This window comes from Parasteatoda tepidariorum, chromosome 4 (genome assembly GCF_982258835.1).
Source record: "Parasteatoda tepidariorum strain Cologne lab strain chromosome 4, Ptep-v5.0, whole genome shotgun sequence".
Taxonomy (NCBI): domain Eukaryota; kingdom Metazoa; phylum Arthropoda; class Arachnida; order Araneae; family Theridiidae; genus Parasteatoda; species Parasteatoda tepidariorum.
The window spans coordinates 8,019,552-8,042,315 of NC_141758.1; the positions used below are offsets into that span (position 1 = coordinate 8,019,552).

The 22,764-nt window shown below is 29.7% G+C and overlaps 1 protein-coding gene across 2 annotated transcripts in view; it reads right to left on the bottom strand.

Annotated features, from left to right (window-relative positions):
* Window positions 1–771: 771 nt before the first annotated feature.
* The window catches only part of Noc1 (Nucleolar complex protein 1), a 38,603-nt gene continuing 16,610 nt past the window's right edge, over window positions 772–22,764 (bottom strand). Inside the window, exons 5-15 of one of the 2 annotated variants that reach the window (XM_043043517.3) lie at window positions 17,888–18,100; window positions 15,310–15,507; window positions 12,522–12,776; window positions 10,986–11,165; window positions 10,749–10,898; window positions 9,318–9,878; window positions 5,623–5,854; window positions 4,329–4,371; window positions 4,196–4,232; window positions 1,057–1,138; window positions 772–966 (exon numbers count right to left, since the gene is read on the bottom strand). In XM_043043517.3, coding sequence (XP_042899451.2) covers window positions 860–966; window positions 1,057–1,138; window positions 4,196–4,232; window positions 4,329–4,371; window positions 5,623–5,854; window positions 9,318–9,878; window positions 10,749–10,898; window positions 10,986–11,165; window positions 12,522–12,776; window positions 15,310–15,507; window positions 17,888–18,100 — 2,058 coding nt within the window. In that variant the 3' untranslated portion in view covers window positions 772–859. The remainder of the gene's footprint in view (window positions 967–1,056; window positions 1,139–4,195; window positions 4,233–4,328; window positions 4,372–5,622; window positions 5,855–9,317; window positions 9,879–10,748; window positions 10,899–10,985; window positions 11,166–12,521; window positions 12,777–15,309; window positions 15,508–17,887; window positions 18,101–22,764) is intronic. The other variant, XM_087160594.1, reaches the window with a different exon arrangement.

Consider the following 22,764-nt stretch of genomic DNA (forward strand, 5'->3'; position numbering starts at 1 on the left):
AATTTATAGTTATTACTTGTAATATATTAAGAGTAACATATTTTTAGAAAAACCAATTAATAGTTTAATGATTTTGGGTATATTTTTTATACATGATGTATTAATACAAATTATAACTATAGTAGTAATATAATGCAAGTATTGTGCATGATTTAATGTCTAATAACATGTCCCCAATGTTAATAAGAAAAACTTGTCCTAGGTGTTTGATAGATTTTATCAGATTTCAACAATTTTCGACTTAAGTCAAAAACCAGTTTTTCAAAATCCCAAGCCTTTTATTAGGATATGCGCCCTAAATCAATTTTTTTATCTTCTTCTTTCTATTATCCTTAAGTTCTTAAATACATAAACTAAATCCCCTCCTCAACTTTAGCTGCCAAAAATGTTCTGAAAATCTTCAACCTACATTCAGAAATATATGGCAGTTATTATTTTTTTTAATTGCTTATTTATTATTCAATCGTATGGTTGGCTTTATGAAAATAATTATACAACCTAATAGAATAATCACCCAGGAACTATAATTCTAAATTTTCACTGTCTTTTTCCAGTGAAATAGGTTACTTTTCTTAAAGCATTAAGGGTAAACATTTACTTTGGTATAATAATTTCCTTTAATGAATTTAACTCTCACCAATTTGTATTTTTTTACTATCATTGTTTATTAAGAAAAGTTTTAAATTTCAAGAGTAGATGTCCATGTATTTTTAAAAACTTATACCAGAATATTTTATCTACACTATTCAATTTTAGTAAACTGGGCACTCATTTCATTAAAAACGTTTATTTAAACTCAACAAAGTTCTTTATCGGATTTTACAACACATATAAAATATATTTACAAATCGAATAACCATTAGTTCCTAGATTTCTTATTTCTTTTGAAACTTTTTTTCCTTTTCTGCCATTTTTGTCCTTTGATAAATCTATCTCTTTCCATTTCCCACGCAATTTGCTTGACAGCTAAAGAAGGAAAAAAAAAGAAGTATTAGTGATATAAAATTGCATCGATTAAAATCAAACATTGTTTTAAAAATAAAAATATTTTCATACAAGATTTATCTTTGATTTTGAAAGCTTGTCCAGTTAACGTATCTAATTTAGTCCCAGCATTTTCTTCTAGGAGAGCTGAAAACTGCAAGACACAAACAATAATAAATGCAATATATATAAAAAAAAAGTGTAAACATAATTTTAATTTAAAAAAGCTATTATAAGCTATTTCCAATAGCAATAAATGAAAATTGATAAATAGTTTATTTATTACATATGTCGTCGATCTTTGATATAACGACTCCCGTGTTCGAAAAGGAAACGGATGTTATAACATAAGGTCGCTATATCATGAGAACTACAGGAAATATTTACTAAAAATTCACAAATATTGGACTTTTTTGACAACATTATTCTTTTATAATCTTACATCTTTTTATTTCTGTTTCGAGCTATGTTATGGTGTTATAAATTGCTATTTTTGCTAAATAACATGCACCCAGAAAATTAAAAAGTCTGAGAAGAAAGTGAATACCTTTGTGTATCTGTGTTTAAGTGTTCAAATCAATTGTCTCTTAGAATGTGTGTTTACTGATACTTCTTTTTTAATGGTTTCATCTAATTTATCGGAATATGCAAAATTATGCATTTGGGGAAAATTCATTCCTATAAAAATTTTTTTTTACAGAATACTGCTAAAAATCATTGAATGAGGTGAATTTGACCAATTTTCAGTGTGTGTGAAAAATTGCAATTATTTTACAGGAAAAGTGACTTTTCTAATAAAATAGTGACCTCACTTAAAAAAAAAAAGGATTTTAAGTGACTTGCTGCTACTATTGTATACGTGGTTTATAAAATGCACAAATCACACATTGAATTTATGAAATTAATAATTAAAGATGTTATGTTAATGCAAATACTTATTTACTCCTTGGCACTACAACCCATGAAGGACCTTGGCTTCCTTCACCACACAGCTCTACTTTTTTCTATCCTTTCAATTATTAATTTTTATCTTTTTTTAATCGCCCTCATCCTCATCTAATAATTTTTTTTTTGGCAGGTCCAACCTTTCCCTCTAGTCTCTTTTTATAGATTTCCTTTGCTCCTGGTGCTCAAGTTATCATATTCTTTTTTTTTTTTTTAATATTTACAATATATTTTTTCTTTATAAAGCTTACTTTTAACTCTAAATAACTCCCAATTCTTCATCCTTGATTGGCTAATATATTTTCCTTTCAAAGGAAATAAGTATTTTTTTCTTCATTCTGAGTAGTAATCCAAGTTTCTGCTGCATATGTGACAATGGGTCTAATTATTAATTAATATAATTTCAGTTTTAACTTTGAGAGTAGAGAGGCATTAAACAACTTACATAGTGAACATAGTTTCTAGCTACCAGTCTAACCTTTACCACTGGGTTTAATTTATTTTTTTCAGTTATAATTGAACCAAGATATTCAAATTCTGTCACCCTTTCAAAACAAAGTTTAGTATTTACTGAACTAAAGGTTAATCAATTACCTCTGTCCACAATATATTTAGTTTCTTTTCCTTGTTGATTAAAAGTCCCACACTCTTGGCCTCCTTTTTCTAATTATTATTTTTTTTACCGCCTATTTCTTTGTTCCTGGTTTCACAGAAATTTATTTTAGGCTGGTATCCCTTTTTTTGAGGTTTCTATTATAGAATACATTCAGCTGATGTTTCCTATCTTAGATTGGTTTCCTACTTCCTGTATTCTGCCTCGTTCAAATGCTTTTTCCACGATGAAATATTTTTGAAATGATCTTCCTCTTTTTCTTTATGGAGCATTTCATTTTGCCTTGTTCCATGAGAAAGTATTTTTTTTTTCAATCATGAATTCCCTGCACTCTCCAGCAAACTATCTTTTGCTGTTTTCAGTATGACATTTTTCCCATTTTACTTCAAGCAGATCCTCCTGTTCAATTCTCGAATATTCTTTGTCAATTGTCTCTGTCAATTTTTTTCTGGAAATCTCTTTTTATAATGTAATCGTCCTAAAGCTTTGGTATTTATTTTTTCCTGTTTTTCACCTTTTTTCAACCTAAATCTGATAATTCTTCGTCTATATTTTGTTACAACAAGGTAATGGTCATTATCTGCACCGCTAAAACATTTAAAATAGCGATGGCATCATGACATTGTTAATCTGGTTTTTTGCTTGGCCCTCTGGTGTTTCATGTTTATTTATGTATCTGTTTGTGTCCAAAACAAGTCAAACAATTTATCATATTATTATTACATTCAAAATCCACAGTTCTGAGACCATTTTCATTACACAAGTCATGCAAACAGGGATATATAATCCATAAATTGCAAAAATATGAATAATGTTATGATGCTGCAAAACAATATTTTAACCTTTTTTAAGGTCATGGTAAATATACTAACAAGTTTATTAATAAGGTCAATTTAATTTGTCGATGGGAAGCAATTGTCCCACCTATGATTTGTACTGCCATCTTCTGATAACTTTAAAAAATACAAAACAATACCCATGAAGGGCTTTGTTAACATAAATATGGGCAACAGTAATGGTTAGAGTGATCAAGAAGAGAGGGCAACACTAGAAGCTATTTTCTTTTGCACTTTATGTGATTGTTCATTTTTTAAGTTTATTTGTAGTTATTAACAGAGAATTTATAAATTCGATTGTTTTTAAGCATGAAAGTTCAAATTTATGGCTAATTTTTTATGATAGAAAAGGTAAAACTAGGAAAATTCACCCCACCTTTCAACCAAAAAAATAGCACTAAAAATCAAATCAATTTCAGGTAATAAACTAAATGAATGTGTTTTTATAACTCAATTTTAATACTAAAAATATTTAAACATAAAACTACTAGAAAAAAATGGCCTTATAATGAGTTAATTACAGTTTTTTAATTATTGTTACAGAAAAAAATGTAAGTATTGACTTTATGATATTATATCAGAATCACAACTCCATTCATTTTTTAATAACAACTTTAGTTACACCCTGTTTTATCGAAAGATTCTGTTTTGTCAATAATTTATGTCATGTGATTTATATCATCACCTGAAGTGATAGTGCAAAAATAAGTAATTGAAGAAGGGATTGTATTCGATAAGTAATTGAAGAAGAATGGATTATAATATTTATAATAATCTAATTTATTTAATGCACTTGAAGAAAGAAAAACGAACTTACTTCATCCGCATCGGCTAGTAGTTGCCCATCAGTCAAACTATGTGAAAAGAAAAATAGATTAATTTTAGCTAAGAAATAAGCAAAATGACAAAATTATGTATATAAAAAAAGTTAAGAAAAAAAGAGAGATTACCTTTCACTTTTAGACTTCTTTTTTGGTGGCCTTTTTGATATGCCTTAAGAGATAAAAAAAAAACTTTAATTAAATATTATTGAATTTGTTATTGATAACAATTTTAAAATTAATTATTATTCATAACAGTTTTAAAACCAATCATTATAAAAGTTATTACTTTATTAGTATTGCTTAATGAGACCCACCATTTTAGACAATATTTGGTTGAAATTTTTAACCTAAGAAAAATATTTTAAGGTTTATTTTAATGCACTTACAAATAGTAGCCTAGGTAAAAATGGAACTGATTTTACAATCATTATTCTGAATTTTAAGAACTAATTATAATGAATAAAAATCTATATCAAATAAGTAGAGTAGCATACAGACAAGGGTAGTCACTAAGATTTTTTACAAAAAAACAAAAAATTCTTGGTTTTTCAAGCCCTGGTAATAGGAACTGAAGAAAAAAATCAGAGCAGCATTTCTCGAAAAAAAAAAAGGTTTTTTTTTTTGGAAGGGTAACTGACAAATAATGAGTATGATTTGCTCTACTTAAGTATGATAATAAATATAAGTACTAGAATAATTTCATTTAGAATAAAGGCAAATTTTATTTTGTAAGAATAATAAAATACTATTTTTAGTTTCAGAATTACTTTGTTTGGAACAGTTTTAGCAGTTTCTAACCTAATTTTATTAATGAAATACATAACAACACATAATAGTTTAAGAGTCACGGCACTCTTTGCATTAAAAAGTAAATAAATTGTAAGCATCATAATTAAAATTCCTTGAAACCAATAACTCATTTAAATTTGTGATGAATTTCCGTTATCAAATAATTTTTAAAGTATGGATTAAATAATTTGAAACCAAAAACAGGGTGAATTATTCACTTAACATTTTTGTATATACTTTAATTGATGATCAACTAAAATGTGAATTAGTGGATGGTCCTTAAATTTGAACTATCAAATTTTGCAACTTTTTAATAGCATTATTAATTAAAATAAAAAGGTATTGACTCAAAATTCTACATCCTTAGATTTTTCAAAATTTAAATTTTAATTTTCAATAAATAGAGTTTTTGATATCAAGAAGCGTCTTCCTTTAAGTTTGTAATAGCGAGGCTTGATTTTATTATGTTAAAAACATAGTCTTAATCTTGTTTATCAGATTCAATAGCCTATGGATATAACCTGCAAAAAATAAATAACTGAACATTTCATACATTTTTTTCTTATTAAATTCTTTCAGGTTTTCCTCCTTTAAATTAACATTTAACTTTCAAAACACAATATGGCTTTACCTCCAACAAAATCCTCTTCACACAAATCTTCTTCATTCAGATCATCAAATGCATCATCTTCAAATTCAATTTCTTCATCATCCAAATCACCATCAAAGTCTTCATCCTCATCATCATCAAGAACGTCATCAGGCTCATCATCTGAATCTTCGACTTTTCTTTTATTACCTTTTTGCATTCCTAATTCTTTAGCAAAGTCTAAAGTATCTTCCCCATCATCTTCCGGATGAATCTAAAATATATAAATATGAAAAACTTACTCTGTGAAGCTTAAATATGAATTTCTAATAAAATATACGATAAGTTTAATAACCGAACTCATTTAACCGGAATGTTCAAATACTCACGAAAAAAAACTTTTTTATATTTTTAAGTAAGATTTTTTCATAATTAAGATTATATTTATAAATTCGAATTTTGAGAAATGGCTGATATCAGCTTGGATAGACTCTTGTAAACTATTTTTCAAGACAAATATCAGACATACAATGGCAGTTATGCAGAGAAAGCTGAACTTAGTATGATAACATAAAACTTTAAAATCGTGGTATCCAAACTAAACAATTAAAATTAACAATTAAAAATAACATATAAAACAAACTAAACAATTAAAATTACAAATTAAAAGATTTATTATATTGAATAAAATTTAAGTTAAATTATGAAATTAAAATATTTTTTAAAAATATATTCACTTTAAGTTAAAATGATTTATCTGTTAGCTGTTTTAAAATCATATCGTAATAGGAAAATTTAAAACTTTTTTTTTTTTTAAAAAAAATAAAAATTTAAGCAGATGGATATTTACAGTGGTGGCCGAAAGTGTGGACACTTTTTGAAAGTTTCCTGTTTTTCAACTTTGTGTGCTTGTAGAATAAATTAATTTTCCCTTAAATACAAAAGTTTATATATCAAATTGAAGGTAATTTAATGTAGAATTTAATAATGAATACAGTATTACAATATCTGTATTACAAAAAAAAAGTTATGCAACTAATAGTAAGATCTATCTTAGATTTGCATTTTTTTAAAGTGATACTTACACAATCAATACTTAGTAGGATAACCCTTATTTTTTAAGACAGCTTCCCAGCTTCTTTTCATTGAGTGAACGACTGTTTGAAGTTCATCTTTCGTAATCGCATGGTGCCAAGAATCAATTATAGCTTCAATAAGTTGTCTTTTATTGGATGGACGTTTTTTTCGTGCAAGAATTTTCAAACGTCGCTACAAATTTTCAATTGGATTGAGATCAGGACTGTTTCTTGGCCATGGTAATATATCTATACTTTTATTTTGAAACCATGCTTTGCATACTTTTGCTGTGTGGCATGGAGCTGAATCCTGCTGAAAAATAAATGGTGCGTTGTTGGGGAAGAGATCCCGGATGGAAGGTATCAATTTTGGTTTCAGGACAGTTTCGATGTATTTTTTGGCATTCAAGATGCCAAGAATCACTTGAATTCGGCCCACACCATCTGCAGACATACATGCCCAAATCATAACATTTGTTGGGTTTTTTGTGGTTGCTTTAATGCAATCAGGATGAAGTGCTTCACCTTCTCTACGTCTCACGTATTTTCTATCATCACTACCAAAGAGCGATATTTTACCCTCATCGCTCCAGATTACTTGCTTCCATTGATTTTCTGACCATTTAATGTGTTCTTTTGCCCACTTAACTCGTTTTTCGCTTTGCTTTTGATTTAAATATGGTTTTTTCCTTAGAATTCTAGCTTGTAGTCCAAATCCTGATAACCCTCTTCTTATTGTTCTTGAACTTACTGAAATTTCCCGCCGCATTCATTTCACATCTAATGGCATCTGATGAAGTTTTTCTGTCTTGAAGGCATAGCCGTTTAATTTTTCTATCGGCGGTAGCACTTGTGCATTTTTTCGGCCTGATTTGGCTTCATTTTCCACTGATTTCGTTTTTTCATAACGTAAACAGAACTTTCGTACACCAGAACAAGTCACTGAACCACTAACTTGTCTTGCAATTTCAGCATTAGAGAGGCCATTTTCTCTCAATATGACAATTCGGCTTCTTTTTGTAGATGGCCAATTAGTTCTTCTTGTTGATGACATTGTTTAAAATTAGTTTAATTAAAAGAAAGGACTTTAAAATTTAAAAAACAGCAATACTCTATTTAATTGTACTAGTATGCATCATTCCGCAAAATATTTCCACAACAATAACTCTTTTGCCATCCAAATAACCTAAACTATAGTTACAGACATTTGATTGGTCCTAAGAACAGTGTTTGTGATTGGCTAGTACGCTTTTATTACAAAACACGTCTTTATTCAAAACGATTTATGTTTGTTTGTTCTACTAAAATAGACATAACTTTTCTTGTAATACAGATATTTTAATTCTGGTTTTGTTATTAAATTTCACATTAAATTACCTTCAATTTGATATATAAACTTTTGTATTTAAGTGAAAATTAATATATTCTACAAGCACACAAAGTTGAAAAACATGAAACTTTCAAAAAGTGTCCACACTTTTGGCCACCACTGTAACAAACTAAAAATTTGTAAATAAAGTGCTTCACTAATTTTAATTACAACTAAATGCTTAAAAATTAATTAGTGAACGAACCCTCAGTTAACCATTTAAAAAATTATGCGATTAGTGAATAGTAATTGCATAAAAATAATTTTAAATGCACTGTACAAAAATATTTCAACTTAGTACAATTCAACTTATATCTATCATACAAGATTTGATTTATTCTTCTAAAAATAGTAAATAAGTATATGACCTCCAATTCTCCTCGATAAAATTTCATCATTAGAAAATTTATTTAAATTAATCCTATAAAATCTGAAACAACAAATTGATTATAATACATAACATACTTTAATCACTTTTGTACAATTTATGGATGGTCCCCAGAGGCAACATATTAAATTCAAGCAATTTCAGAATCATCTGAAACAGCAGCTTTCAATTTATTTTTGGTTATGGAACCTTAAATGACTGAAAATTTCTGGTGGAATAAAGTTTTAATAAAGTTATTTAGCAACTGTGAATCTGTTGGGGGAAAAAAAAGTTTGCTGATTATTTTGAAAGTATTTAATAAGAATGATTTTTTTTAACACTTTACAAATATATTAAAATTAAATTCAAATTATGCTTAAAATTAGGTTTAAAGACAAATAATGTAAGTTTAATTTCCGAAGTGACAAAATTCACAATTAATGAACACTATTCTTGGATTTATTTATCATACTTTGAATTAATATTAATGCATTTCTTTTATAAATGTGGACATATTCAATATATTGTTATTGGAAGAAATATTTTTCTTATTTTTTTGTTCACAACTTTTTGCCTATATATTTTCATAAAAACAAAAAAATTAAATAATTATGGATGTTGTCAGCTATCATTACACGCATTTATTTGTAATTATTTTTCACTTTCATGTCTACTTTTTAGAGTAATATTTTTCTACTTTTTAGAACATATTTAGTTCTGAACTCGTTATCTCGAAATTTTTTGAGTGTCTCTTTAACTTTGAGACACCGAGAGTATACTATAAATATAATTACAGGTTTCAAAAATCGTTACTGGGTAAGAAATCCTTTCTCTCTGAACCCTGAACTTTTCTGGGGACTCCCAAGGCTCACAGAAACATCTTTTGGGAAATGCTGTTCCGAACCTTATAAAAACAAATGCTTACATTGTCAAGTAACTGTTCAAACTCATCACTGCACACGCTATCAAGATCCGAGTCTTCTTTGAGGGATTTAGCAGTCACGGTTCTATTACGCAAATACTGGTAGATGAACTTCTCATCCTCAGGTATTTTTACAGACTTCTGTTGGAGATACTCGTTGCTGGTCACGTGCAGCTGCTTGGATGCAGATGCTTTGAACTTTCTGCTCCCAAACACTCTGGTCGTTGGATTCATTTCCAAACTTTCTGAGATCTTTTTTGGATTCCTGTACACAAACCGGTCCAGAAATCGAGCGTTGGTAAAATCGAGTAGTGGGTCGCCGCCGTATTTGATTTCTGATGAATTGGACACTTGGTTAGCGAAGAGGGAGACAGAAGGATGAAAGCTCTGTTTCAGGAACACAAGTTCCCACATGGCTTGGCAGTTTGGGTTGGCATGGAGGGGGTTTCGACAGTCCAAATCGTAAACTGATTTAGTTTTCTGTTTTTTGGATTCGTGCTTGTGAACCCAAGATGATCCAGGTTCATGCTTTTCAACTTTGACAGTAACTTTGTTGTCTTCGTTCTGAAATTTAATTTTTTTCACAATTAAAACTTAATGAATGTTTCAATCAATATAAAATTGTCAAATAAGGAAGTTCTAAGTCTACAAGCGTTTAAAGGCATTGCTTGTGAAAAGTGTCTATTTCAGAATATAAAAGCATTTTGTAGCATTCCAAATTAATTTTTTACATTGAAATTTATAAAGCCAATTAATACATAAAACCATAATCTCCAACTGCTACAGAATTTCGATAGTTTCCCAAAATATTTTTCCAACAGGTAGGAAAGGTACTTCAGTGATATTTTAATAAAATTAAAATTTAAAGAATTTTGTCCATCACTACATATACTAAATAATTAAAACAGATACATAAAAGGTCTAACAGATGAATTTTCATGTTCTTATGCACTATAAAAATTTAATTTATGTTTCAATTCACTACCGCAGAAAAATATATAGTAAGAACTTTAAATAATAAAAGGTTTATAAAACTTATTTTTATTAAAAAAAATTGATAGGTTTTCATAAACTTAGGAAAGTACAGTTCAATCTATACATTCCATTGCATGACAATCAAACAGATAAATAAGTTGTGAAAGTATTTCATAATTTGAGTCAGAAGAAGCAAAAAGTGGATGGATACAATTGATAACAAAACTCAAAATCAAGAATTCAGGAGAAAACTCAAAATATTTTCCCGAAAATCAGGATTACTTGGCAGGTATGGTCACTGAACCTATAAAAAGTCCTAATTTTAAAACAAAGAAATAAAAGGTACCTTACACAGGGAACCAACTTTTTACAATGAAAATCTTTAAACATATAGGCTAGATGCTGCAAAATGTCACTTTTAAAACAATAAAGCATACCAAAATTAATAGAATTACTTACAACTTCAACTACATCTTCGTAATGTTCGTCACTATCTGAATCATCAGGAATCGAATGTTTGATTTCTAAAAGGTTTGGATGCAACTTATTCACTTCAGATATTAAAACTAATATTCCACATTGAAGATTTGGAGGTTGGTAAAGTGCTATCTGCAAACAAGAGAAAAAGACAAATTCATTATTTATGGGTTTTAAAGAAAAAAAGAACAGAAAATGAAAAGAGGAAGGTTAAATTACCTGCAATAAACGTTTTACAAATGCTTTTATTCTTACAACAGCAACATCTTTTTTTAAGGCTTTGTATACAAGATTTAGAAAAAAAGCTTGTTTGGAAGAGGTTGCTAAAGACGTGTCTAAGAGTTTTCTGTATAAAGCACCATAGAATCTATCAGATACTGAATCACTAGAATCTAATACCTAAAACAATGTACAAAATTATCAAATCATATTTATAAAGGTAATATACAGCTTATAGGAAAACATGTTAAATGACACCCAATTATAATCAACAATAAGAAATTAATAATTTTCATCAAGTCATCTAACCTGGTTTCAAAAAGTGATCCAGTTAATTTTATTTTTGTAATGTTTGTATAAAATAAAATCTTTCAAGTCATTCAACCCTATAGCAGAATTTTTTTTGGCTTTCTGCGACGTATCTCACTAGCACAAATAATTTTCTACAAGATATTTTTTTAAAAAAAAGACCTACATCTATATAATAAAACCAAAAGCGATTTTTTTTAAAATTTTGCAACTTTGGTCTAAATTTTTCCTTTATCTAAAAGATTTCTAGAATTTATCTCTTAAATTAAAAAATAATCAAGAAGACTTATTATTAACTTCTTCTTTTGCATAGTAATGAGCTAAAACAAAAATCAAAATTTTTTGTTTCCCAAATAAAAATCTTTGCGCAAAGTTTTTTAAATATAAGATGATGTCCTGCAACAATGTCACTTTGTCAAATCAATTCTGCCACGGGGTCATACAATACACAATGAATCAATTATTATTTTAGGTGTGTTTCCAGATTTTATCCTCATAGCTGCTAGCATGGATAAGAAAAAAATCCAGTAGATATTTGAAAATAATATATATTTCATGATAACTATTGCATAATATATTAAATATTTAACAAAAGGATTTTTATTTCCATCAAAATACAGAAACTTTATCGCACTAATAACTATAAATGATCTGGAATATTTTATATTTATGATTGACATTGAACAAAATTTTTAATTATGTTAACTCATTTTGAATACTATAAGACAAGTAGTTTATTACTGGTAGTTTAAATTTTTTTTTATTAATTTAAAAAGGGAGTTCTGAATAAAAATGAACTGAAAATTTTAGGAAAAAAAAGCTTAAAACCAATTACTATAAATAAAGCTCGCTTCATTATTTATTAGTAATACTTATTTAAATATTCTAGCAAGCATTAAATTCTATTTTTATAGGGATTTTTTTTCAGGAAGCTTACTCAACTTTAAGGAAATTTTTAAGATGTACAAAAATCAGGGAAATTTTTATGAAACCAGCAGACCAAGAGAAACTGGTAAAATCCAGTTGAGTTGGCAACTATGTATCAGAATGTTGCACAACTTCTTAAAAACTTAAATGCTCACAAATGTAATATTCAACACGATAGCATGTTATGTATAATAAAAAAGTTTATGCCTCAGTTATTTCGAAATACTGACAGAATGTTTTAAATATGCACAACTAACACACTTCCTTTAAAGTCAAGTAGCATAATGAAGGATGGCTCACTTGAAATATTAGCATCAGTGCTTGAATGCTTATGTTGAAGCTGACCAGGTGGACAAGCCTGTACATGGCATCCATTTGATCCATGACAATATTGTCTCGAAGTTTGGCATAAGGGTATGCCCTGGCTACTCCAGATAATAAGGCACTCATCATTTTATTGTTCACTTCACCCTTTTTAACAAAAAGTTTAAACTGGCTGAAATAGATCAGTATTAGCTGATTGGCTATCTTGAAGTCATCGTGGCTCAGAATTATCTGAAATAAACAAAAAGTTTCAGTTGAAATACAGAAAATGTTATGTGGAAAATGTTTATATGCAAACATACATGCATAGTAAACGTGTACATATGAAGTAAAATTAAATATAATGAATTTAAACAATTGGGTTTACTTTCTGGAAACTTTTTTGTTGTAAATAAGTGTAAGTTAGGCTTAAATAAATAAAAGTCACATGAGGAATAAAAAAAAATTTCTTTGTCATCAAGTAATTGCAAAGGGTATGGAACTAAATAAAATTTAACAAATCTAGTAAGAGTACACACATAAGTGAACATATTTACATCTAATAAGTGTAAGTCAGACATAAATAAATAAAACAGTCACATGAGGAAATGTTTTTTTTTTCGTTATCAGGAAATGTCAAAAGGTTTGGAACTAAATAAAATATAACACATTTTCGTTAAAAAAATTAACTCATCAAAAATTTAGTTTTAGACATTTTCTAATGCTGACTGCCAATGTTTTATGCCAGAGGCGTCTTTGGGGTTCAATGTTGAAGAGGGGTGAAATTAAAAGAGATTTCGAAATTCTACATACAACATAAACAATTCTTATGTCTGTTAAACATCCACAAAAAAAAAAAAGGAATTTTCTTCCTTTTGTTTTTATCTTTCATACATTAAATCGATGATGATTCATAAAAATTTCTTTACTTGTCTGAAACTATTGTTGGGGACCCTCCACTGTGCTCCAACAACACTCACGTTTTATGCATTTTTGTAAAGAAAGTAGTATATGATTTTTTTCCAAAGCAAGCCATGTGGACAGTTTTGATTTCTTTTGCATAATGAAACCGTTTCTTGCTTTTCTCCTTAAAGTTGCGTTGTTAAAAACAACATAATTAAAAATTTGAATTAAAAAATTAAGATAATCATTTGTGCAGTTTTTTGCTTGTAATACAACAGTAATTTAAATAGTTTACACTTAATTTGAGTGTCTCACACTACATTAATTTATTGGTCAGATTCAGCTGCAATCTTACAAGACACAAAGCATCTATTTTTATTTATTTTTATAATAGTAAAAAAATAATAATAATAAAAAAATACATAATTCAAAATTTTTTTCCAGCTATTTATATTTGCAGTTAAGCCTAAATTTTTTACGTCTTTTTTAGCTACTGAATGCCTAACATGAATAGCAAGAATGGGATAAGTTCAGTAAAAATAAATGCCTTATTTAAAAAGGGAAAACAAATTATTGCAGTATTGAATTCCATTGATTTTAAGGCGGAAACTAGTGAGATGGAAAGGTGTGATTTTTGTCACTTCGGCAACATTCCACTTTAATATTGCTTGGATTAGCAAAATGATATAAGAGGGGAAAAAAAACTACATGGAGTAAAATGTATTTCATTGATTTCGATACATTTAAACTCCATAATGTGCTACATTGTTCAACAGCTTATTTTTCTAGAAATTAATAATTTTATTTTCCAAAATCCTGTTTTTAACTTAAAATATTCTACATTCAGCTGTAATGTTTAGATGCAATTTTATCATAGTTACTGTAAATTTTTTCTTGAATACTATAAACAATTTGTCGATATACCATAAACAATTAATTACAACAAAAACAAAACAATAGACAAGAGCAGATAAACATCTTGCAAATACAAAGAGAACTTACAATATAAATAGCAAAATTGTGATTATAAGCCAGTTACTTCCTCTATTAATAAAAAGAGTTCTAATATAGGAATTATTAGAGAAAAACTGAAAATTGTTAAACCGTTATAAGGCCATGAAAAATATACTTTGTCACCAAAATTTATCATCTTTCAAATGTTAATGTGAAGTTTTTTTCCCACTTACAATTTGCACAGCCATCTACTGATAACTTCGGAAAATAGAAGAAAAAAAATATTATTTACATAAATGTGGCTGATAGTAAATCTTAGGAGAACAAGAAGAGACGATGGCACTGTGAAGTTATTTCACTTGTGTGTTATGCATTCCTTCCTTTAATCTTTTTTCATCAATATAATTTCCAATTATGAACACAGAATTTATGAATTTTGCTATTTATAAGCATAGATGTTCAAGTTTATTGCCGATTCTTAGAGGCTGGTAAAATTTTAAAAAATCTTCTCTCACCTTTTCACTAAAAAAATGGACTTAAAAATTAAATTAATTTGAGGTATTAAATAATTGAATTTTATTTTAAAAATGAATTGCAATCTCAAAAATATTTTAGCCTAACGATACTTGAAAAAAGTGGTTCTATAATTAGTTAAAAAAAATTTAATTTAAAACTGAAATTTGGCTTTTTTTTCTTCAAAGGAGAGCTTATTCCTTATTAGATTAGATAAGAACTGGCTTATGGATATTCTCAACTATTTATATGTCATCAAAGATAATCAGCTGAACAAGCTGATATCAAATACTATTTGAAATAATACAAATTAGCTAATCATAATGAATTAAATGAATAAATAAAAGTTATTAATATACTTGTTTTTATATATTATGTCAAAAGTAAAAACTATTATCAAGGTTATTGAAGTTACCTGATTTAAAAAGCAGAGTGAATAATATTTGGCTCTTTCAGCTAAATTTTGACGAAATATTAATCTTTCAACTTCTTGTACCACAACACTTTTCATGTGTTTGTGAGTATTGAGGAGCTTTCCTAGTAGAAAACATACATGTGAGCCTATTTTAGGAATGGGATCACCTATTTTGTTTACCAGATGATCTAGCAGAAACTGAAAATGGAAGAAAAAAAAATTAATTAATACATTATAGTCCATAAAAGGAAATGAAATAAATTTAAAGGTTTCTGTTTTATATACACTGGTTATCATAAATTAAGGAAAAATCACAAAAATAGCGATAACTCTTTCAAAAGTAAGCCAAACCGTGCAAAATTTGCATATGTTGTCCACTAAGAGTAGCTGAGTAAAATTGCAATATGCAAATTAGTGGCGCTGCACTCGGCTTACGTCATCTGCCTGGAGCATAAAAGTCCAAGTTTGAGAGAAAGCACACAAATTTTACTGTGATTGCGACATTGAAAATCTGAGATAGCCAATTCGTAATAATGACCTCTAGGCATCATTTGCCTGAAGAACTACGATGGAGAGCCATCGGGAGACTAGAGGCAGGGCAGAGTCAATCAGAAGTGGCCAGATGGCTAAATGTGAGTCCATCTGTGGTTCATAGACTTTGGAGGCAATTTCAAACCACAGATTCGGCATCTAGGAGGTTCAGTCAAGGACGGCCAACTGTTACGACCAGTGCCGATGACCGATATTTGACATTAAGTGCACGCAGGAATAGAACCGCTACTCCGACACATCTTAGATCCTCTCTTGCTGCAGCCACCGGAAGGTTGGTGTCAACGTCAACTGTGCGCAGAAGGCTCCACGAAGGTGGTCTGTATGCGAGACGACCAGCCATTTGCGTGCCGCTCACATCACGCCATAGGAGAGACCGTTTGCAGTGGGCCCGACAACATGTCCACTGGACGTCAGATCAATGGAGGCCTGTTCTCTTTACGGATGAGTCCAGGTTTAGTCTAGAAAGTGACAGTAGACGTTATTTGATATGGAGAGAACCTGGGACCCGTTATCATCCATCAAACATCCGTGAAAGAGATGCATACGGAAGAGGCAGTGTCTGTGTTTGGGGAGGCATATCCTTAGGAGGGCGCACATACCTCCATGTCTTTCCAAGGGGAACCGTGAATGCTCAGGTTTATCGAGACAACATCCTTGATGCTTATGTGCGCCCATATGCCGGGGCAATTGGTGATTGCTTCCTGTTACAGGACGATAATGCAAGACCACACAGAGCTCGCATTGTTGATGATTATCTTCAACAGGAAACAATTACTCGCATGGAGTGGCCAGCTCGATCCCCGGACTTGAATCCTATCGAGCACGTTTGGGATGCTCTAGGGAGGCGTGTATCTGCCATCAATCCGCCCCCTCAGACCCTTGCCACGCTTGCAACTGCTTTACAAGAGCAATGGCTCTCACTTCCTATTGAACTGATAGACCGCATAATTGAAAGCATCACACATTGCTGTTTGTGCTGTATTGCTTCTAGAGGCAATCATATTCCATATTAAAGGTACTTTTTCTATTGCAAACCGATACTTCCAATTTGTTTATTTTATACATGTGCTAATTTCTATACTACTATTAATGTCTGATAATTTCTTTTTATGTTGTTTAATACCTTACTATGTGTTGTATATTGTGGGTAAGTTTCATAAAATTCCATGTGTAATTTCTTGAGTTATCGCGATTTTTGTGAATTTTCCTTAATTTATGATAACCAGTGTATAATAAAAATTCAATATAGCAACTCCACTATGTTACAAGAAGTCCGATATTTTGCCAAATTTCCAAGTCATTCTTCAAAATGTTTATAATAAAGATATAAAAATGAAATATTTATAATGAATTAGAAATTATTAGTTTTAGGCTATTATGACAATATATATTTTAGAGAAATACATTTTTCTGCTGTTTAAAAGAGCAATATAATACAAGAAAGGTTTAAATGAAAGATATTTGTATTTATTTCTGATATCAATGCAAAATTTTAACCTCAGTTAAGTTACTTTCTTCCTGACAAAAAAAATATTTTTAATCTACCTTTTTTAAGAACTCTTGTATTTAGGAAGAGTAGTCCATTTATTGACAATATATCTATCAGGTCCTATTTCAAGATGACTATTAAAAATTTTGCAATAAAATATAAGGTTTTCTGATAAGATATCAAATTTCAGGCAGTAGCCTGGAAAAAATAAACTCTGCAAAGTTTATTTTATCCCTCTTACACAGAATTTTTTTTTTTGGCACATAATCCATAGTGGTAAGGTTTTGTTTTTAAACATATCAGAATTATAATTTTGACATAAATTATTATGTTCTCTTCGCAGTATCGATTCATTAATCGGGTTTAATGAATCGAACTTTCTGAAAATTTTTAAAACCAAAACCAATTGTCTCTTTACATGAATAAGAATATGAAGAAAATAACATGTACTATAAAGCATAGACTTTAATTTTTAGACACCTTACACTTAATTATTAATTCTGACAAAATGAAAAAGCTAGATAAAAATAGACTTACTTGTTCTTCTTCAGGATTTTCCTCCAACAACTTATGCAGAACACTCACAGCTTTTATTTTGGTCTTCTCAATAGTATCGTGGCTCACTTTATCAACATTAGTCAAGAACTTTTTATACAGACCTTTTAGGATGTTCTCAAACAGCCAAAGAATAAGGCATCTCTTCCTTGTGGCAGAGTCTTGGCAAATTTCATTAATTTGTGACAGAGGTTGCTGTGTAAAGTAAAACAAATCAGCATGTTTTTTAAATTAATAATTTAAATTAAAAAACTATGGTTCAAAGTATATGTTTTAAAGTATAATTCCTTACAGGAGTATTCTTTTAATACAGTAAACGTGTCACATCAAAATGGAATGAATTGGTTGAATATTAATAGATATTCACACACACAAAAAAAGTACTAATCAGTTATAGGGACCGTGTGTTGGCCACTGCTTTGAGTCGCCATCCACACTAACAATTGACCTTATGACTGATAAGTACAAATTGTAATGTTGTGAGGCATTGTCAACAAATATTGACACTTATCAATATATCAGGATATTTTTCTCCTTTAACTAATTTGTGTTACCTAAACATTGATCAATATTTACAATAAAATTTAGTAACACTCATAATAATATCTTATTCTATAATCATCACTATGAATAATAATTATCATATTATTTTTCTGTTATGTTATCAATAATGATCATGATATTGTTGCATTTAATACATTTATGAATATTATCAGAAGCTTGTAATCTGTGTAAATCTGAATATGGCATTGTTCCTATGTCTTGGCAATCTTGTTTTTATGGGTTCTATAAACGATAAGAACCGAAAGAAAAAAAAAATTATAAATAATCAGATTTAAAAAAATGTAAATCCTACATTACAGTTTTTATTTAGAACAGAACTATTTGTGCCACCATCCCAGCAGAATAATTTTTATAAATCTGTTTAAAATTCTGTTAGCAATTTTTATTCAATTATCTAGGCATTTATGCCTAATTTGATATTAACTAATTAATATTTATTTTATGACATTTTGAAAAATAAAATTGTTTGTCAGTTAAAAAATTAAAATTAGAGAGAACTGTTTATTTTTAATATTATCCACAGCACATTTGCAATTATTAAATCTTGTGGCAGAACATTAATTAATTCAGTTTAATAAATCTGTACTCTAAAGAAACTTGGATACCCAAATAAACATGACTCAGGAGAAATGAACACAATGTTTATTTCATATGGACAGCACAAGAGGGAATAAAAATATAACAAATATGAGAAAGTAAATAATTGGCACAGCGCCATCTATTGATATTAATTTTAAACATAAATTTTAGATATAATTTAACACTCCCCACCATGCATCCATTTATTGGATGCATTAAATATTTATTGCACTTCTAGATTATACAGTCTTCCAATGGGTCTTTTAACAACATTGTTTTCCAATTGAATCTCACATGATCTAATTTTTCCATCTCTACCTGTAAACAAACTTTTTATCCTTCCTAACTTCCAATTATGGCGCTTAACATTATCTTCTCTCACGAGAACAACATCATCAACTTTATAGGTATTCACATTTTTTGATTGTTTAGAAAACATAACAGATCTTAACTCTAATAAATATTCCTTAAAATATCTTTTCCAAAAATGATCCAACAATAGTAATCTATATTTCCACTTTTTAGTTAATTCCACTTTATTTGACATTAAATTCAGATTATTTGGAGAAGGTAAAGTAGTTAAACGTGATCCAACAGTAAAATGTGAAGGAGTTAAGGGGTCAGGCTCATGTAAATCATTGTAAACATAAGTTAATGGCCTAGAGTTAATAACCGATTCTACCTCTTAATACAGTAATTAATTCTTCATAACAAAGAGAAGTTTTACCCAAAACTTTTTTTAAGCAATTTTTAACAGATCGCACAAGACAAGCCTTTCCCAAAAGCCTCCCCACCATGGGACACCTTCTACAATGAATTTCCATTCTAATTGATGCTTCTCTAAGAAGTTACACACATCATTTTTACACATTTTACACAAATATTTAAGTTCTTTATCGGCAGACTTAAAAGTTTTAGCATTATCAGAGTATATAACTTTACTAATACCCCTACGAGCAAAAAATCGTCTTAATGATAGCAAAAAACATTCAGTGCTTAAATTAGATATTAATTCTAAATGAATATTACGAGTAACAGCACATGTAAATAAACTTATATACACTTTAGTATTATCTTTTAAATACAATGGCCCAGCAAAATCAATACCAGTAATCTCTAATGGTTGAGATTTCTCTACTCAATCAATAGGTAAAGGTGAAAATAATTTCTTTACCCCCTTTAGCTGTAAATTTTTTACAAATTCTACAATCATACTAAATAGATTTGACAAATTGTCTCCCTTTTAAAATCCAAAACTTACTTCTTACCTGAATTAAAGTTTCATTAACACCATTATGTAATACTTTTTCATGACAATCATAAACAATTAATTTTGCAAAATAATCATTAGAAAGAACAATTGGACATTTTTCATACACATCTAAAGATGAATTAATTAATCTAGTTTTAACTCTTAGAATACCTTTATCAACTAGCATAAAATTAACATTAGCTAATTAACAATTTTTATCTACACATTTATTTTGTTTAAGATTTTGGATTTCTGAATAAAAACTCTGTGCTTGAGTTATTTTAATCCAGTATTCCCAAGATTTTTCAGTTTCCAGTACAGTAATCGGACCTGTGCACTTTTGTTTTGTCTTCAGAATATTAATAAATCTGAAAACGTAGGATGTCACACGCACTAATTTTCGAATTTTACTGAACTTTGAAATGCACAAAATAGGTTGAATTTCACAATTTTTAACAACAGGTGTCATATCACATTTTTCTTCATCACAAGAAGAAAGTAATGCGATTTCAGAAGAATTTTTATCAGGCCAGTTTTCTTCTGATTCGGATAACCAAGAAGGACCATAGGCCCACACACTGTCACACACTAAATCTTTGATTTTTACACCACGGGTTATCTTGTCAGCCGGATTATCACTGCCTGGACAGTGATACCACATTTCTGGAGATGTACTTTCTTTTATTTCACTGACACGATTTTTCACAAAAGTTTTCCAACGATATGCTGATCCTCTAATCCAGTTGAGCACAATTGAGCTGTCAGTCCATAGACGAGCTTTTGCATCAGGAAATTGCTCCTGCACAACTTTCAACAATCGCACTCCAATAACTGCAGCCATGAGCTCCAACCGAGGCAAAGTCATTTTCTTTAAAGGAGCTACCTTTCCTTTGGATAGAACAAACGCTGTTCGAATTTCACTAGAAACGGTAAATCTCAAATAGATAACAGTTCCATATGCAGTTTGCGAAGAATCACAAAATACATGTATTTCTTAACTCTGTGGAGTCTCTCTCGATCGAAAATACCAACGTGGTATATTGACTTCACATAATCCTTGTAGTTGGTTGTACCAGCAGTTCCAATTGGCTTTTATTTCTTCTGGCACCGGTTGATCCCAATCAATGCCATCTAGCCAGAGTTTTTTAAACATAATTTTTACTTGAATGGAAAATGGCGACAGGTAGCCCAAGGGGTCGAACAATCTCGATGAAATCTGAAGAATAGTTCTTTTGGTCAGTTTCTTCTCTGAAGGAGTATCCACAACATCATCTGGTGAGAATGTAAAACAATCATCTGTTGAAGAGTATCTCAGTCCAAGCACCTTTGATGTAGCTTCAGGCATATTTAATTTTAAAATTTTACTTTGTGGGAAAAATTCTTTCTTTAATTTTTCCGAATTAGTGTTCCATTTGGTTAAATTCATTGATGCTTCATCCATAATTGTTTTAGCTTCATGATAGACTTGACGAGCCTCGTCTTTTGAGTCTACTCCAGTGATGAAATCATCGACATATAAAGAATTGTCTAGTAGTTGGACTGTCTTAGGATAAATATCTTGAAATTTCCTCAGATGATGCTTAATACATGCAGCAAGCAAAAATGGACTTGGCTTGGCTCCAAAAATTAGTCTACAAAATAGGTACACTGTAATTTTAGGATTTTGTAAATCAGACTCATCATCAAGCCAAAGAAAACGGAGGGCATCTCTGTCCTCTGGAGAAATAGAAATTTGATGAAAAGCCTTTTCTATATCCGATGTCATAATTATTCGATATTTTCTAAAGTTCAGGAGAATTTTTAGTAAATCCGGTAAAAAGTTCGGTCCATCCAGTGGCGTAGCGAGCTTAACTCGCGCCCGGTGCACAATACCCTTTTAGCGCCCCCCTCCCCATTCGAAAACCATATAATATTATATGTAAAATATACTCGCAAATTAATAAATAAATAAAGTAAAATAAATAAAGTCATAGACTCAAGCTAGGCTTTAAATTAGAGGCTAAAAATGTAGTTGAGAGAACAAGACTAGATTTTGAAATGTATATGATCATTAGAGCCCGGAAGTTCAGGCAAAATGCCATAAATGCCCTTTTCTGCCTTTTTTAAACGTTTTCTTCTGAAAATGCCTTTTTCTTTCCTTTTGTTCATAAATGCCTATTTCTGTCTAATTTAAATTTTTTCTGCAAAGCTTTTTGTGCTTTTGACCGAGCATAAACGCAAAATGAAGAAATTTTGAAGTACAGAAATGGTTGACTGTCATCCGACGTATTGTAATGCATTTATAGAGAATAGGACTTTATTCCTTTTGTCTTATTAATATTTTCTCTCCGTCTCTTCGCGGCGTCACCTTCGCCCGATGCGCTTTGCAAGGAGAGAGAGAAAGGGAGTGAAAAGATAGGAGCTATTTTTACTTACAGTCAATAGAATTTATTCTTACTTACGGCCCATATAGCCCCATATAGCA